General features: G+C 40.6%; 1 protein-coding gene across 2 annotated transcripts in view; it reads right to left on the reverse strand.

Annotated features, from left to right (window-relative positions):
* Positions 1 to 18,309, reverse strand: part of botv (exostosin like glycosyltransferase 3) — a 607,246-nt gene that overhangs the window by 529,207 nt on the left and 59,730 nt on the right. For both annotated transcript variants that reach the window (XR_014442305.1, XM_083129802.1), the window contains exons 3-4: positions 9,918 to 10,044; positions 6,657 to 6,808 (exon numbers count right to left, since the gene is read on the reverse strand). Coding sequence is in view for 1 of the 2 variants with exons in the window: in XM_083129802.1 (XP_082985928.1) it covers positions 6,657 to 6,808; positions 9,918 to 10,044 (279 nt within the window). In the remaining variant the exon portion in view is untranslated. The remainder of the gene's footprint in view (positions 1 to 6,656; positions 6,809 to 9,917; positions 10,045 to 18,309) is intronic.

The following is an 18,309-nucleotide window of genomic DNA, read 5'->3' on the forward strand; positions in this document are numbered from 1 at the left end:
CAATCAGTTGCCACATCTATTGCACAAACTATATTAGCTGCAAGATTGAATAAAATGGATACTGTAATTTCGTTACTAAAGAGGTTAGATTTAGTGAATTCAAGATCAAAGAAGAGTTTTAATGTTCATGATAACGTACAGGAAAAAAAAATCCGACATGATGGGAATAATTCTAATAGTTTTACCGACAATAATAGTGCACGCGCAAAACGGAGAGTTCAAAGTGTTGCTAAACGTTCATCGTTTGTGAACGATGATGAACCTAATGAAAATCAAGGTTCAAGACGTAACGTAAGACTTAACGATAGTGTTTAATTTTGTTTCTTCTAGCGATGAAAATAAATGAATCAAGATCTCACGTACAGATGTTTCATCTGGTACTGAAAACCAACAATCGAACTCCAACCATGATTTTTTTATAGTAATAATAATTATGGGAAACCTAACCTAACTAACAGACTATGTAATCATTATAGACGTAATGGTACAGGAACTCAAAACTTTCGGCAAAATAGGAGCCCAGACAGCTGTCGATACTTTAGCAATAATGGTAAATTTATGGGCAACAGTTTCAATGCCAGAAACAAGCAAGAACAGCAACAATTTACACTGCATCCAAACTCTCAGTTTTCTAACAATAATTTCCGCTCATTCCAACCATGCAGTGTATGTGCCAATTGTGGACATTCATCGCCTCAGTTGTCAAAGGAAAACAGTTGCAATGCAACTATAGTGGCGAATACTCCACTAAATCAAAATGCCCCATCTTTCGATCCAAGAGAAACTTCTTGTAAACAGTTCCTTCCTTCTGCCCCTCAAGAAACATTAAACAAATGTTTTGAGTGAATGTGGACCAGTTTACTCGCACTAACATAACATGGGCACGGTAGCTCAGTCGCCAGAGCATCTGACTACCATTCGAGAGACCTGGGTTCGATTGAATTTTTTCACATCTGATTTAGCGGCTCTGGCACCCACCCAGCATAGTATAAAGTGGGTACCTGGAGGAAACTCTTGGGGGGGGGGTAAAAGCAGCCAGGGTCATGGTCCTGATCACATCACCCCCACCTTCTGCCGTGATTAAGAAAGTGTGCGGCCCTAACCCTACACCAAGACTAGTAGAGGAGAAGGCTGGGGCCATACCTGATCACGTGGTCCTTGACGTCAGATCGCTCTACGCTCCGGTTTCGCAGCCGAATCAAAGCAGTAATTATGAACAAAAAAGAGCCGTAATTATGCCCAAAAGCTAATTGGGAGTGAATACACAGACTTACTTAGGATCCGACATAACGTATGTCCTTACAGTTGGATTACACAGCCATTTACGCACACATTTTATCGGTAGTTTATATGTCGTCACATTCCTCTGTGAAACATTAGTTTCATGTAAAATTGGGGTTAATACACCTAGTAATGAGTTTTGTTAGTGCAGAAAGAAAAATATATGTTGAATGCGTAAAATAATTTTGTTAAATAAAGAAAGGCAGAAAGCCAAAATTATGGATAAGTTGAATATGTAAAAGAAAACAATCTCATCTATTGCTCTCTTTTAGGAGTGAGAGAGGAGCTGTTTTCACTTAACTTCTTCAAATTTGGTAACTTTGCTTCGACTATTGGTATTTATTTCTTAATTAATTTTCCTTATTCAGATTACAATTCTGAGTCTTACGAATCTTTGAACTACACAGGGAGGAATGTGGGGAAGTTCCGTGTGTATTATGTAACGAACACTTTAAAAAACTTTTGACTGAACGAAAACTTGAGACATAGATCTGAAGAAAGTCGAGGGTCACTTTATATACGTATATATATATATAATCAGTGGGATGTCGAACAGGGGTGCCCACAGGCGGGTATGTGAAAGCTGGTTGAGTCCACTTAACTTTAGGGGGGGGGATTGTGATGAAAATTTGACTGAATAAATAATAGAACAATGGAGGACGCAAGTTGAACTACGTTGTCATTTAAGCATCACTCGTATATAAATAGCAAGTTGTGTATTTCCAAGGGAATTATAACAGTTACTATATTGTATTATTAGTGTTGTTAACGAGACTAGACACGAGAAGAGATGGCATTTTCCCGCGACGAGACATACCAGTGTCGTCTCTCGGCAACACGGTATCTACTATTTGAGGTGCACAATATCCAGCCAGCTATTACATATTAAACCTTAACTTTTTATCGTGAATTCTGATGTGGAATTACCCTTGGCTGGGGAAGTTTCCAACTCTATAGTAAGGAAATTGAGCACTAGGATGGGAGATAGCCAAGTCTTGAGTATTACTTACTGTTGCGCTTAGACTGTTGGGGGAATTTTGGTATGGCGATTGAGAATTAAATTATTTGGAGGAGGTCGAGATTTAACTCTTCAATACCAACAGTGAATCTAAAATTGACATAGGAATTTTGGTGGGGGACTGGATATTAAATTGGGAGGGGTATGCTTGCAGTTTTTTATCTTACTATACTCGTGAGAGTCTTTATTAAAAAATTACAATATTATTATTTTTTATTCTAATAATTGTAACCCAATTGAAGTGTATGGTAGCCTGATGTTGTGTAATGAGACTACTGGTATCGCAATCCACTAACAAGTCTCGTTAGATGCGATGTGTTCAGTTATATATTGTCGCCCGCTGTTTTTATTTTTTCATCAGAGATCACGACATGTCACAACACCTCACTGAAAGCATTGTGAACTGCAACACCTCACAACCCACCAGGGTGCGAAATCATTGAAAACTGGTGAGGGGGAGAAAGTTCGTAACCTACAAACCCCCTCCCCGCAAACATATGTGTGAATTATACGATGTACATATTTGTAATGTTAGTAAAAGTAAAAATAAATTACTCAATTCAAATAATTTTTGTGATTATTAATTAGAAATTAATTTGTTACTTTCATACATATCAGATAGTGTAAAGCAGCTAACTAATTCCATTACTAACCGGTTAGAGATGTTAATAAATTATGACATAGTTGAAGTGGTTTTACTATGTGGTGTAAGTTTTGTTTAGTTTGTGCACTATGTTAATATAAATCAATTAGATTTCATAGTTATTATTGTTTTGCATTCTTGCTTTACTTTTACTGTGCGTATTGATGTAGATTTGTTCATGATCTCTTGAGACAGAAAGCATTCAACACTCAAAACCACACTAATTTGTGTGTGTTTTCGATATTATTCTTAGTAAAGTTGAAATTAAAAGTAATTGCTTATCTTTTCATTGTTATAACAAAAACTCTTTCCCCCTGGAAATTTTTGGTGTTTTTTTTTTTTGTGGCCAAGATTGTTGGTGGGGGAAAATCCCCCTCGTCCCCTCCAGGATTTTGCACCCTGAACCCAACAATCCAGAAATACAAGAAAAAAGGAGCGAAAAGAACAAAACAGATCAGCCTTTCCACGTTTCTTTCCATATGGGGTAAAGACTCAGCTGGGTTTTGTCCGCCCATGACGTCACACCCGCGGCAGTCACGAAAAGAGGCGTGTCTGACCCCAGCCTTTCCTTCTAGTAGTCTTGACCCTACACCCCCTATACACCTTCATGGCATCATGCATAGCACAGGGGAGCACTTTATCTTTTAACATAAAGGAGGGGCCATTTAAATCATATCGTAGTGATAACATATGCACAACTTGTCAGTATGCTGTATTAAGTAATTCTGTTTTATCTGAAGTTGATCATTGTTATTCGCTTTCAATATTTTTTCAATTAGATTGGTACGAAGAACCTACTTGGACTTTAAATGATACTGGTATACCTATTCCTATTATTTATCAACCTCTGATCATAGGAACAGTTGTGTGGTATAACTATACAACGTGTCACCTACAGTGGAAACCACTGTAATTTAGTTAATTATGAGTTATGGTGTAGTATAAAATGTATTATTCTGACTGCCAAATTGATTGCAGCGGATCAACTTAAGTTATATACAGTTTGTATATAACTCCTCTCAAACCGCAGTGTTTTGATTACATAAATGTTATATCATGTCCAAGGAGTTTCATATAGTATTGCTGATACATTGAGCAGATTTCCACCTTGTACGAGTTATTTCGCACTTGATAAATTATACAACAATCAAGTAATCGTGAAAGATTCACAAGATGATACTTTTTCTATTTTGTTAAAAGTTCAATGAGCAGATGAGAATTGAAATAATAGAATTTCTCACCTGGAAAATAGTAAAATTGATAATGGCTTTTCAATGCATTTTCTTGTTCAATTTGTATATTGAGCCATTCCTTGTCAAGAAAATAAAGGACAATAATGCAATTCTTTACACAATGAACCAGCAATATTATGACAAGGTGAACTTTTAAAATCTTCTAGTGTTTAACCTTTAGTTGAAATTTGTCCCAGATATGGAACGAAAAAAGTAAGTGCCTTGTCGTAATTTGGTGCAGATATGCACCTTGCAGCTTCAGATACAATTATCGAGGGTTTGCCACACTTATATTTGTATATTGAGGTGGGAACACTGACAGTCCTTTCTGGAACATATTTTGCAATCGTGTTTTCCAAACTTCCCCCTTCCAACATGACCATGTCAAATGTTCGAGTCCTGAGTTGAAAAAAAGCAATAAATGCTTGGTATTTATGATGCTGTTTTCGTTCAAGCTTAGATGCTCTGACTCACCAGAGATAAGGCACAGGGTCGTCTTTGTTCTTGAAATTTTGGAGCTTGCTTGCAACAGGAGGTCCTGCTAAAGTGGGTGGAGGTGGGAGGGGAGCGGGGTCAGATTTATGTCACCTCTATGCTATAAATGGAATGCAGCTGGAAGCTAGGAAGAAGCATGGACAAAACAAAGCTGGATGAAAAGGCTCCCCCCTGCTGCACTTTTAGGAGAGGCCTCACCAGAATCGGTCTGAGCAGTGAATGTGGAGTGCTTCCTGGGCTGTATTGAACTTGTGTTCGTAAAAAAACAGAGTTTTAGATTATGGCTCTTTACTGAAATTGTATTGCACCCACAAACATGAAATAAGTTTCATTCTGTTGTGAAAGGTCCATTCGTTGAAAAAAAGGCAAAAGTTTGGGTTTTCTTACCAAAATAGCAGGGGAAGAGGGGGCAAACTCCACATTTTTATGTTTTTTTCATTGACATTCGGGGGATTCAGCCCTTGTCCGTAACCCCCCCCCCCCCCTGGTTGGGGCTTCCAAATTTTACACAGTTGCATGCGCTGATGTTCTAGCTGCAAAACAAAAGTTATCTGAAGTAGATTGGTCCCATAGTGTCCGAGTGATAACAATTTTATGAGTAATATGCAAATTGGCTATTTTTTTGTAAAAAGAACAGAGTTTTAGATTTTGGCTCATTATTCAAATTGTATTGCACCCACAAACATGAAACAAGTTTCATTCTGTTGCGAAAGGTCCATTCGTTGAAAAAAAGGCAAAAGTTTGGGTTTTCTTACCAAAATAGCAGGGGAAGAGGGGGCAAACTCCACATTATGTTTCTTTCATTGACAATCAGGGGATTCGGCCCCCGCCCGTAAACCCCCCTCCCCCTGGTTGGAACTTCCAAATTTTACATGGTTGCATGCGCTGATGTTCTAGCTGCAAAATAAAAGTTATCCGAAGTAGATTGGTCCCATAGTGCCAGAGTTATTACGATTTTTCTCCATTAAGTATACAAATTTAAATTTCGCGCTAAAAAGCCTCAGCGACATTGGGCTTACTTTCATCAGACCCACGCGGCATACTAAAGGTTAACTGTTCAGAAGGAAAAATGAGTCAACTCTTGTATGTTGTATCCAGAAAATAAAGACAGTTTGGTTATACAAAATGAAAAACACAATATTTATTGGAAAAAAAAACAATTCTGTTACATACCTGAAGCTTACTTCACTTCTCTACATAATCACCTCCTACATTTAAACATTTGTTGTATCTGGGCACGAGCTTCAGAATTCCCATGTTATACTCTTCTGCAGCCAGTTCATTAAGTATAAGTGTCTCAATGGTAAATGCATTCAAACAAAAGACCGCTTGCGTATTTCCACCAAAAGGCACTACGATCAATGCAAATCGTTATTGTGAGACTCTAAGAAAAGTACGGTGAGCCATCCAAAACAGGAGGCTGCTTTCTGTAGGAATTGTGCTTCTGCACGCAATGCCCGCCCTCACACTGCTGGTGCAACTCAAGAATTGCTGGATCAATTCGGATGGGAAATATTTGATCATCCACCCTATAGTCTGGGCCTTCCTCCTAGCAATTTCCACCTTTTTCCTAAGCTGAAAGAGTTTCTGGGCAGTAAACGTTTTGGAAGTGATGGAGAGTTGGAGAAGCAGTGACCACCTGGCTTAATGAACTGGCAGCAGAAGAGTATAACATTGGGAATTCTGAAGCTCGTGCCCAGATATGACAAATGTTTAAATATAAGAGGTGATTATGTAGATAAGTGAAGGAAGCTTCAGGTATGTAACAGAATTGTTGTTTTTTTTCCAATAAATATTGTGTTTTTCATTTTGTATATCCAAACGGTCTTTATTTTCTGGATGACCCTCATAATAAAGCCCCTTCTTTCCCCTGTTCCAATTGAAATAAAATACTGGTTAGTTAGTACTTTAAAACTTAGTGCTATTGACATTTCAAACATAAAGGCAGAATTGCTAAATGGCTCATAAAAAATACATAAACACATACCTGTTCAACAGAGATCTTGAGGCGTTCTAATTCCGTCTGAAGGTGGGACATTTCATTCTTTAACTCATCTATGCGCTGGCTATATCCTGCTATCTCCACCAGCAATCTCTGCCTTTTGGACTCCAGGTCACGCAATTCATTACTAACTGATACTGAAACAAGATAAAGGAATACATGAAAAATCATTAAAGAAAGAGAAAATCTTTCACTCTACTTATTGCCATGCTACTTTTCACAGATTACTTGACACAAATAATACCTTGATATTTATACATATATACCTCTTCAGGATATGGTGGCTAAAAAGCTTAAAATGCAGGGAAGCATAATATGCAGATAATATTTTTTGTTTGTTTCATGAGAACTTAGAAGAAAGAATAAAACATACAATGAAGCAAAATGTAAAATACAGAGACATGAAATCAGGGTTTCATGGTGCCTACCTTATAACATTTGACATTATTATACGTGGGCTATCCAGAAAGTAACTTACGTTTTGGTGGAGTGCGGCAAGGAACGGGGCTAAAACCGCCATCTTGGTGTCAGAGCTTCCCCTCGCTCAGTACACATCCAGCTGTGGTAGCGTGTGGTTCGTTTTGCTTTTGCTGTGTTCACTGTGAATGTTTAAAATGTGTGCTGCAATCGAAAATCCCGCGAGTTATGAAGTGTGGTCAGTGTTTAGATTCTTGTTGGCAAAAAACCACAAACCAATTGAAATTCATCGGCAACATTGTGAGGTGTATGGAAACGATGTAATGAGTGAAGGCGGAGTGAGGCAGTGGTGCAATATGTTTAAAAATGGCTGCACTAATGTGCACGATGTAGAGCAAAATGGCCGACCGAGCATTGTGACTGATGAACTGGTGGCGAAAATCAATGCAAAGATTCGTGGAAATTGCCACTTCACAATTACGGACAGGGAGGGTGTGCTTCTGTTGGATTTCCTCGAACGTGGTTCAACAATAACTTCTGAGACATATTGTGAAATATTAAAAAAGTTAAGAAGAGCGATTCAAAACAAGCGTCGGGGAAAGTTGAGTTCCAAGGTTTTGTTTTTTCATGACAATGTCCACCTGCAAATAGCCAATTACACTCAAGAGCTCCTGGATGGTTTTGGATGGGATGTGTTTGATCATCCACAGTCTGGATATTGCACAGAGCGACTATCACTTGCTTCCACACATGAAGACCTGGCTCGCAATGCAGTGATTCAACGAAGATTCGGAACTGAAGGTAAGTGTGAATGAGTGGTTGAAGTCCCAGGTGGCAAAATTCTATGACGATGGAATTAATAAGCTGGTGCACCATTATTATAAGTGTCTCAATTTGTACAGAGACTATGTTGAAAAATAGTGTAAGAGTTTGACTTTCAATTCTATATAATAAAAAATGTTTCCCTTCACTTGGGTTTTACTTATTCCAAAACTTAAGTTACTTTCTGGCCAACATATTAATATAGTTATAGTCAGTGCTTTTCTCTGGAGAAAAAGGTCGCAGTACTATTGATCAGTCAATTTGCAGTTCATGGTGCCTTCAGTCTATTAGCAAACGTTTGCTGCTAATTGTGCAAACAACAGATCTAGGCGAGACTATAAGCTGCATGTGCCACTTTGTGGCTTGCTTGTCGCTCAAACTGGGCCATTTCGTCAATAGCTTGCAACATGTTGCCGTGGTTTGTTGTTCATGCATATGCAATGAGTATCTTACTTTAGGGAGATTGAGGCACACAACACTTGTCACTTGAGGTTATCACCAACTGAACGCTGGACTGTGCTGCCCATCATGCCGCAACGGTGTAAAATGTTGCTGCTGATTGGGTCGTTTCCAAGCGACATGTGTCGCTTTGGTCTGAAAGCTGCCTTGGACTGAATGACCAGTGTCGCTTTGGTGTGAAATCTCCGTATAGTTTGTCACGTGCCACATTTGGTCTAAAATCTCTTAAGGAAACTGTGCAGTCACAGCTTGTATCCTTACGGTTTGAAAGGCTGCATTGATTACAGATTGCTCGCTTCCAAGAGACCCTTGTGGTTTGTTGCCTCTGTATGAAGCATCTCTCAGGATAATATTTATATTCTAATAACATAGAAAAATAAACTCTAGTACACAATCCAACACCTGACGTCCGGAATCACATTGTGATGTTTCTTCTTATGTTACGCATGGTATTTATATTATTTTACTTTTCTTTCCAAATTTCGTGACTGCAAATCACTCCATAAATATAACTGTTTCCATCAATTCATTTATCGCCTTTCAAGGCAAACAAATCTACACTACAACCAACCTTAGAGCAGGCTGTACAAAACACGTATTTGCAATTTTATATTTTCTTTAGGCAGTTTAATCCTCAACAAATTAAACTACGACAAATTAAATTTATTATGTACAAATTTTACTTCAATCCCCAAATATATGCATATATAAAGAGGTGAAACAAATTACAATACCTCCAAATTTACATCTCTCTTTTATGGCTAAACCATTCTTCCAAGCACATGGTCACCATTTTCAAAATGTTGTTAATTAAGCACTGACTCACAAGGTTACAGACCCAAAAACACTTTGGAAATATTTTTTTAACTGTTAACAATTCATTCCAGGCATTCACATTCATTGAAAGCAAAAAATTTAAAGTCACAAAATTCGTACACTAAAAATTAAGAAATTCGGGCATTCTGGGATTATTCCAAGATGGCGGACATACAACAACAACATGGGGAGGGCAACCAACATTAGTGCTGGTCACACCAACCAATCAGAGCTCTCCCAGCAGTCACAGGACTTCAAAAGTAGAAGTTTGTAGTCTGTGCAGTGGCTGGGAGGCTTGTTCAGTTCCTTTGTGTTGCTTGGAGTGGCAGGATGTGAAAAACAGTTTGTCGTGCAGGTTCTCATGTAGTCAGTGAGGCACATGGTGAACAAAGCCAGGTTTTGAGCTAGCAGTGCAATCCCGCCAAATCTTTTTGTGTTGCCTGGACTGGCAGGGAGGAGAAAACACTTTGTCCTGCACTCGATCCTGGATCCCTTAAAAGAGCTAATCCATAGAGCATAGTTGTCTCCTGCTAAAAGAACCATATAGCTATTCGGTGAGGCACCAGACTCTGAAATTAGCCCTTCCCAACAGTAATCTCTGAATCCACCACTGACACTGACACAAGCACCTAGGTTTCTTCTAAAAACACACAGTGGTTCTTTTACATTGCTAGTCCTATGTGTGCATATATCATTACACTAGCATCTAGCCATTATCATACAAATATTTACCTTTAATTCGTAGCATTTCGGCAATCCGTAGTTTGAGATCTGAGGCTTTAAAAGCACTAAAATCTTCAAAGGCTTCTAACTGTGATCTAGTCCTGTGTATATCACCATTTGAGCTATCACTTTCAACCTACAGACAAGATAATACATGATAATATTGCACCTAGAAATAACTTAACACTAAACAAAAATAAAGAATTTTAATTGTCCAGAAAATACTACATAATGATGTGTACTTCCACACTATCTCTTGCACTTTGGTCATGCAAAACTTGACAGAAAAATGTATTTTCATATTTACTTCTCCTTCTTCACATATTCGATACAGGTAACATATTGATTGATTGATTTTCATTATTTTAGTTCGCTTTTGTGCCACTTTTGGCTAATTTGCAAAGATTTGATGAATGGACACTAACAAACCTCCATGCCCAGGCTGGGATTCGAACCCTGGACCCGTGGGGTCATCGCACGTTGTGCTAACCACTCTGCCATGGGGCCCGGCTCAGGTAACATATTATCTATATGTATTGGTGTTTTTCACACACCTGCGTACATAAATGGATAGCACTCTCGCCTTCAGCACTAGTGGTCCCAGTTTCGATTCCCAGCAGGAGCCCCCAAAATTTCAGTGTTGACTGAGGACAATGGGGAGCTGCTTGAAAAGTAGTAGTAATATGCTCCATTCTTGAAAGTCACAAAACAGCGTAGATGGGAGTCGATGCACCAGAGTTGGGCCCACTTGTAAAAACCCATTTTAAAACCCAGTGGGTTTTTTCATTAACTTTGGTATTTCAATGATTTCTGAAATGAAGGAACGTCACAGAGATGTATACTAATGAAAATTGCATTTTAGATCTTTAGAATGCAATCATGACTGTCATTATAAATCGAGATTAATTTTGCTATCTAAAATGCACAACACTTGTAATATTGAAATGAAGTAGAACAAAATATTAGAGCTCAGTACACCAATACAAGCGTTTAATCTTTATTAAGAAATTACATAGGCCTATATTAAGCTGTAGATTCTGAGGTACTTTAGACAAAAGATTCCAATATGTATGTTGAACAGCAATAATTATGTTTGCTCAATACTGAATACATTCGTTACTGCAGTTTATATACCAAATAGCATAAGTAGATGTATTTAGACAGTTCTACGCCCTCTATTGGGGTTCTCCTTACTGCATTATCTCGTAAGGCATGAGCCCCAATAGAGTGCAGTGTTGCCAACTCCTTACTCGAAAAAATCACCAAGGTTTTTGGTCTAACCTAACCTAAAGCAAGGAGCTGGCAACCTTTCTCGCAGTGTTGCCAGCACTGTGCCCGAAAGTGGGCTCGGTGGGGCTTGCCTTAATGGTTTGCTCTTGTAAGGCATAAGCCCCCCCCCCCTTCTTGTATTTTCTCGCAGTATTACCAACATCTTACTCGAAAAAAATCACCAAGGTTTTTGGTATAATCTAACCTAAAGCAAGGAGCTGGCAACCTTGCTTGAGGCTTGCCTTACAGTGCATAAAGCATGGTTGCCAACCTACTGGTACTTTTACCATGGCCTTTTACAAAAAAGAGAGGAGAGTGGGGGAAGAGTTAAACAAACGACAGCCTACCTACAGCTTTTTTTTTCTAACCTAACCCCAAGCAAGGAGCTGGCAACCTTGCTTGAGGCTTGCCTTACAGTGCATAAAGCAAGGTTGCCAACCTACTGGTACTTTTACCATGGCCTTTTACAAAAAAGAGAGGAGAGTGGGGGAAGAGTTAAACAACCGACAGCCTACCTACAGCTTTTTTTTCTAACCTAACCCCAAGCAAGGAGCTGGCAACCTTGCTTGAGGTTTGCCTTACAGTGCATAAAGCAATTTTTGCCAACCTACACATACTAAACAAGGAGAGCCGGCACTGCCGTAAAAGAGAGAGAGATGGGTGGATGGCAACACTGCACGGGTTCAACGTCAGAAAGTGGAGCTCGGTGGAGCTCGCCTTAATGGTTTTCTCTTGTAAGGCATGAGCTCTATTTTCTCGCAGTGTTATTAATTCCTACCTATATTTTTTTTACTTGGCAAGGGCTAGAGAGAGAGAAAAACCTATAGCTGGCAACGGTGGTGAGCGAATGCGCCATATCGTAATTTTCCAACTCCCGGGGGCCAACGTTTGTATATCGCGACCTTTGTAAACCTTTCTCTCTCTCGGGGGAACGACGTGCCGCGCGCACACACACACACACACACACACACACACACACACACACACACACACGCACGCACGCACACGCGCGCGCGGGGCCAAAATTTTTGAATTGACGGCTGGAAAAATGTTTTTTTATGACATGTTTTCGTTCGAGGCAAATTCGTAGGTAGATGTTGTTAAATAAATATTAATATTGTAAATATATATACTTATTGTATTTAGTTTTTCGGTATCGAAAAGCGACTGTCATATTGTATTTGAAAAAAAATATTACGCTTTTGCCTGTGGATATCTAGAAAAACGACAATTTCGTTCCCTCTCTCTGCATATGCTATCAACGTTGACACAATGACACAAATTCAACAAATATGTAGTCAACCGTATATTTTTTTTTCCTGACAATTTCGTTATCTGACTAGGGCGGAAATGGGTTTTCCGGTGACAGAAAATATGATGCTCTATTTCTATACAAATAACCAGAAATCACCACATGCATTTCGCAACTATGCTTGGCGGCAGAGAAAAAATACAGTTCCGGTTTAAATCCAATTTCAATGAGCATCTATTGAAGATAGATTCAAAACAGTATTCAACCGGCGAAATGAAAACACGAAGTAGCGTCCGCTCTCGTGGGTGCAGAGGCGGGGTCAGGGGCTACGAAATAAATAACCGGAATTGTATTTTTTCTCTGCCACCAAGCATAGTTGCGAAATAATGTGGCTGAAATGTAGAAGAGAGAAAAAGGGGAGAATGTTCTAGAGAATTTGGTTCTTGGATTTCTATTGGTCCACGTTGCGTTGGCTAACATATCATTTTTGACGTTATTAGAAAACCGTATAAAACTTAAAGCGCTGGTGTAGAAAGTTGTGTTTTATTTTCAGCGTTAGTGAAGAGCATTTCTGCAGAATTTCTAAAAGTAAGTAATTTTGTTTCTTAGCTTGCATAAGTTGGTTTTGATTTATAAGTATTTCATGTCTCTCTCTGCTTTTATATATTTGAAGCATGCATCTTGGTAGCTAGAATATTTTTTTTTCTTCCGTGTGCCGTTGTTGGTAGGTAGGAAATATGTGTGCGGGGCATATTTCAAAAAAATAAATGTGTTAAATTGTTAGAAAAAGACAGAAAAAAAAATAGAAAAGAGTTGCGTGTTTTTGATATCTAGTGAAAGTACTGATTGATTAATTGAGTTGGTGTTTTTTTTTGAAGCCTATTTTATGCACAGTAAGGCTAATCGGGACTGGACCTTCAGTTTTAAGAACCACTTGTACGGGTATCAAACTCTTGATTACAAGGCTATCGCTGTGCTAACGCAGAGGCTAGTGGAAGTACTGATTGATTTGATGTTTTAAGCCTATTTTATGCACAGTACGGCTAATCGGGACTGGACCTACAGTTTCAAGAACCACTTGTACGGGTATCAAACCCTTGAATACAAGCCTACCGCTGTGCTAACGCAGAGGCTAGTGGAAGTACTGATTGATTTGATGTTTTAAGCATATTTTATGCACAGTACGGCTAATCGGGACTGGACCTACAGTTTCAAGAACCACTTGTACGGGTATCAAACCCTTGATTACAAGCCTACCGCTGTGCTAACGCAGAGGCTAGTGGAAGTACTGATTGATTTAATGTTTTAAGTCTATTTTATGCACAGTAAGGCTAATCGGGACTGGACCTACAGTTTCAAGAACCACTTGCACGGGTATCGAACTCTTGATTACAAGACAACGACGTTATCGCTACGTCATCGCAGAGGCTAGTGGAAGTACTGATTGATTTGATGTTTTAAGCCTATTTTATGCACAGTAAGGCTAATCGGGACTGGACCTACAGTTTCAAGAACTACTTGTACGGGTATCAAACTCTTGAATACAAGCCTACCGCTGTGCTAACGCAGAGGCTAGTGGAAGTACTGATTGATTTGATGTTTTAAGTCTATTTTATGCACAGTAAGGCTAATCGGGACTGGACCTACAGTTTCAAGAACTACTTGCACGGGTATCGAACTCTTGATTACAAGACAACGACGTTATCGCTACGTCATTGCAGAGGCTAGTGGAAGTACATAGTTATTCGAGTCTTATTTATTTAAAATATTTAGTTTTTTTTTTATGCACGCTTATTGATTTTAAACCTAAAATTAAATAAAATCCGGCAATTATATCCAATTATACTTATGGCTACAACGAGCATTTGCAAAAAAAAATAGCTTGAGATTTTTTTTGCTACGTAAACAAAATAGCTGACATGCCAAATATGAACAGGCTATATAAATTTGAGAGAGAGATGGATGAAAAAAGTTAATTAAAATTTAATTTCATGATTGCAACACGGAACTTAATGATTGATTTATTGATTTAGTTTATTTTATTTTATGTTTTGTACCTCTTGGCTAATTTGCGAAGATTGGGGATGAGTGATGAAATGGATATTCACAAACAACCAAGTCCGACCGGGATTCGAACCCGGGACTCTTTGGCGTCGCAGCGCGATGTGCTAACCACTCGGCCACAGGGTCGGGCAAGTGCTGGTATATACATAGACCAAAGTTACATGGTTCTAGACCCCATAGGAGCCGAGAAAATCAATGTCTTGGAAAACGTCTTAAGACAAATATCTCAATCTTTAAGAAAGTCGACTTCCGGTATCTCAAGATGTTACTTCCGGTCTGTCAAGAAAATTTTCTTAAGACAAAAATCTTAAGACGTTTTCCAAGATATTGATTTTCTCGGCTCCTAATTGAGCTAGGATGATGATTTTAGGTTTGTTGGATAGGATTCGACGAGAACTATTCGACTAGCAAATAAAATCGATTCTACCCCCTCAAGTTTCGGAAATACAAATATTTTTTTTTTATTTTTTGAAAAACTTGATTTGCTGACTTAGTTTTTACCCTAATTCGAAAATTTTAATAGCATTCGATACAAAATTAGAAGTACTCTACAACTTATTGGAGGGGTGATGACTACTGCCTGCCTATTTTGGATTAAAATTTCAAGATGTAATTTCTAAGATGTTTTGTAATTCATAAACTATGGGTTGTAGGAAAACGATTTTTGCTCTATCTGCTATCGCTCGACGAATACTATAAACATAAATAATGCTTATGGTTTGATTTTTAAAATGGCGACCGGAAAATAACTATGTTTTTTTTTCTGAAATTATGATTTATATTTTATATGCCGAGAGGGCTGAGGGTTAGAAAAAAAAGATTGTTTGGTAGAATTATGCACACATAATATTTTTGTGTTTTCTATACACAAGCTTAATTATTTTTTTTTTCCAATTATTTACAGGATTTATTAAGAAGCAAGAAGTAGCATATACATAAATAGCACACTCCCACCAAACCCAGCACTATTGCGAATTATTGCGCAGTATTTATTTTGTGGCACTCCACTATATATATATAATAACATACCCCACAAATATTTTATTATAGCGAATTAGCCTTCCAAGATTTTTTTTTATTGTAAAGCATTTATTTTGCGGCACTCCTCCACTATATATATAAAATAACATACCCCACAAATATTTTTACTATTGCGAATTAGAAACATACCCACAAATATTTTCAACAAGATGCAATCTGAGAAAAGTTGCCCTGTGTGCAAAATAAGCATATCAAGCAAACATTTTGCAAGACATTGTCGCACCTGCGTGCCAGGCAAGCATTTGGGTGCTAAAAAATCATGTCCCAGGTGCGGTATACATATTACTATTAATAATTTAAAGAGACATATAACATCATGCAAAATTGTCGTCGGAGCACCTGTTCCACAACCGTCGACCAGCTCGACCAAGAGGAAAGCGGAAGCCGACTCGCCACCATCCGCCAAACGCGTCAAGCCTGTGGCGAAAGCGAACCAGACTGCTTTCGAGCGGTTGTTAGAAGATTTTGTCATCACTTCGGAGGGCTCATGCGACGTGCGTAGCTTTTTGGAGAACGTGCGAGCCGAAATTATTTCCATCCTCGACGATGCGCTTGCAACGCACTCCACCAAATTCTACGCATCGCTACGTTGCCAGTACAAGAAGCCGTCTGACGAAATTTACAGCTTCTGCCACAACACCAAGGCGAAGACGCTGCATCCGGCGGATGTCGACAACCTCGAGGCTATCTACAACCAGTTTGCCGAGGAGCTGGTGGCAAAACAGGAGGAACATCAAGCTAAAGGCTCGGGGGGTTCGCTGTGTGGCGAGCCTCACGAACTGTGCGTCAAACTTTGTAAGTTCGTGCCTCTCTCCGCCTCCAGCTACGTCCCCTTACCATCTGCCATCGCGAGAAAGAAGGCTGTCCTGAACATTCAGAACAGTGACGCCAAGTGCTTTCTCTGGTCGGTGCTTGCAGCGTTGCACCCTGTCCACTGGAAAAACCATCCACACCGAGTTAACCACTACATACCCTACGAGGCAGAGCTGGAAGATGCGATGGTTGGGATCGACTATCCCGTAGAGGTCCCGGACATTCAAAAGTTCGAGGCTCGTGTGCAGTTGGCCATCAACGTTTACGGTCTCACTGACAAAAATGCAGTGTACCCCATCCGGGTGAGCGACGTAAAGGACGATGGCGCGCAGGAAATTCACCTTCTGCTCATCAAGGACGAGACCCATCACCATTACACCCTCATCCGTTCCCTCTCCCGGTTGGTGTCGAGCCAAAAAAGCAAGCATGATGGTAGCATAGAAGTTTGTCGAAGGTGCCTGTCAACTTTTGATAATCAAGAACAGCGGCATTACCAGCGCACCAGAGGTCCCAACATCGCTGCAGAGAAGCTCGCTCGCCACAAGATCTACTGCAATGCCAACGAGCCGGGTGTGGCAGTCTTGCCCAAACCTGGCACTGTGGAGCGTTTCCGCATGCACGGTGCCATGGTAGAACATCCCGCTATCATCATCGCGGATTTCGAGGCCTTCCTCAAACCCCTGTACACTTGCGATCCCGATCCCGACGTTTCCTCCACCACCCCTTACCAACTCCACGAGGCTTCGAGTTATGCATACGTTGTGGTGCGACGAGACCAGCACATCGCCCCCGAGCCCTACGTGTATCGCGGTCCCGACGCCGCCAAACACTTCCTCGAGAGGATGGTTGTCGAGGCCAACGAGATAACAAAAGTACTGTTGGCCCCCAAGTTTATGCTCCCACTGTCTCCCGACGATCAGCGTAGACACGACGAGGCCATCGCTTGCCCTGTCTGCGTCAAGGAGTACACCGCCAACAACCGTAAAGTCCAACACCACGATCACTTTAACGGTAGGTATGTTGGTTCTTGGTGCAACGGATGCAACCTCAAGGCCCGGGACCCGCACTTTATCCCTGTGTTTTTTCACAATGGCTCGGGATACGACTTCCACCACCTCGTCAAGCATCTTGGGTACGACAACGAGGGAATCAACGTTCTCGCCCAGAACGAGGAGCGTTACATCAGTGTGAGCAAACGAGTGTCGATCCCAGAATTACGCTCTACCGTCTAGCTTCGCTTCCTCGACTCCCTGAGGTTCCTCCCGGCCAGCCTCGATGCTCTCGCAGGGAAGCTTAGCGACGAGCAAATGCTCATCACCTCCGCGAACTTTCCGAACTTGGACGCAGGTCTCTTCAGGCGTAAGGGGGTCTACCCCTACGAATACATCACAGACCCTTCCAAGTTCGCAGAGACGTCGCTACCTCCTCGAGCAAACTTCTACAGCAAGCTGCGAGGCTCGAACATAACCGACGAAGAATATCACCATGCCCAGTCCATGTGGCGCGAGCTGGGCTGTCGAACTCTCGGGGACTACCACGACGCCTACCTCAGACTTGATGTGACGCTCCTCGCCGACGTGTTCCAGACGTTCCGTGCAACTGCGAAGACCATCTACAAGCTGGACCCTGCATACTTCTACAGTCTTCCTGGACTGGCATGGTCGGCCATGTTTCTGGTGACGAAGATCGAGCTGGAGCTTCTTTCGGACGTGGACATGATGCTGTTTGTAGAACGTGCCGTGCGGGGTGGAATGGTCCAGGTGTCGCAGCGACACTCGCACGCCAACAATTACCACATGTCCACCGGTTACGACCCCTCACAACCGTCCAGCTACATCATGTACACGGACGTCAATAACCTCTACGGACACTCCATGATGCAGCCACTCCCCTTTAGAGGCTTCGAGTGGGCTGACCCTTCCAACTTCGACGTCGAAAGCTTCGACGATTCAAAACATGGGT

Source organism: Lepisma saccharinum, chromosome 10 (assembly GCF_977018435.1).
Source record: "Lepisma saccharinum chromosome 10, izLepSacc3.1, whole genome shotgun sequence".
In the NCBI taxonomy this organism is placed as follows: Eukaryota; Metazoa; Arthropoda; class Insecta; order Zygentoma; family Lepismatidae; genus Lepisma; species Lepisma saccharinum.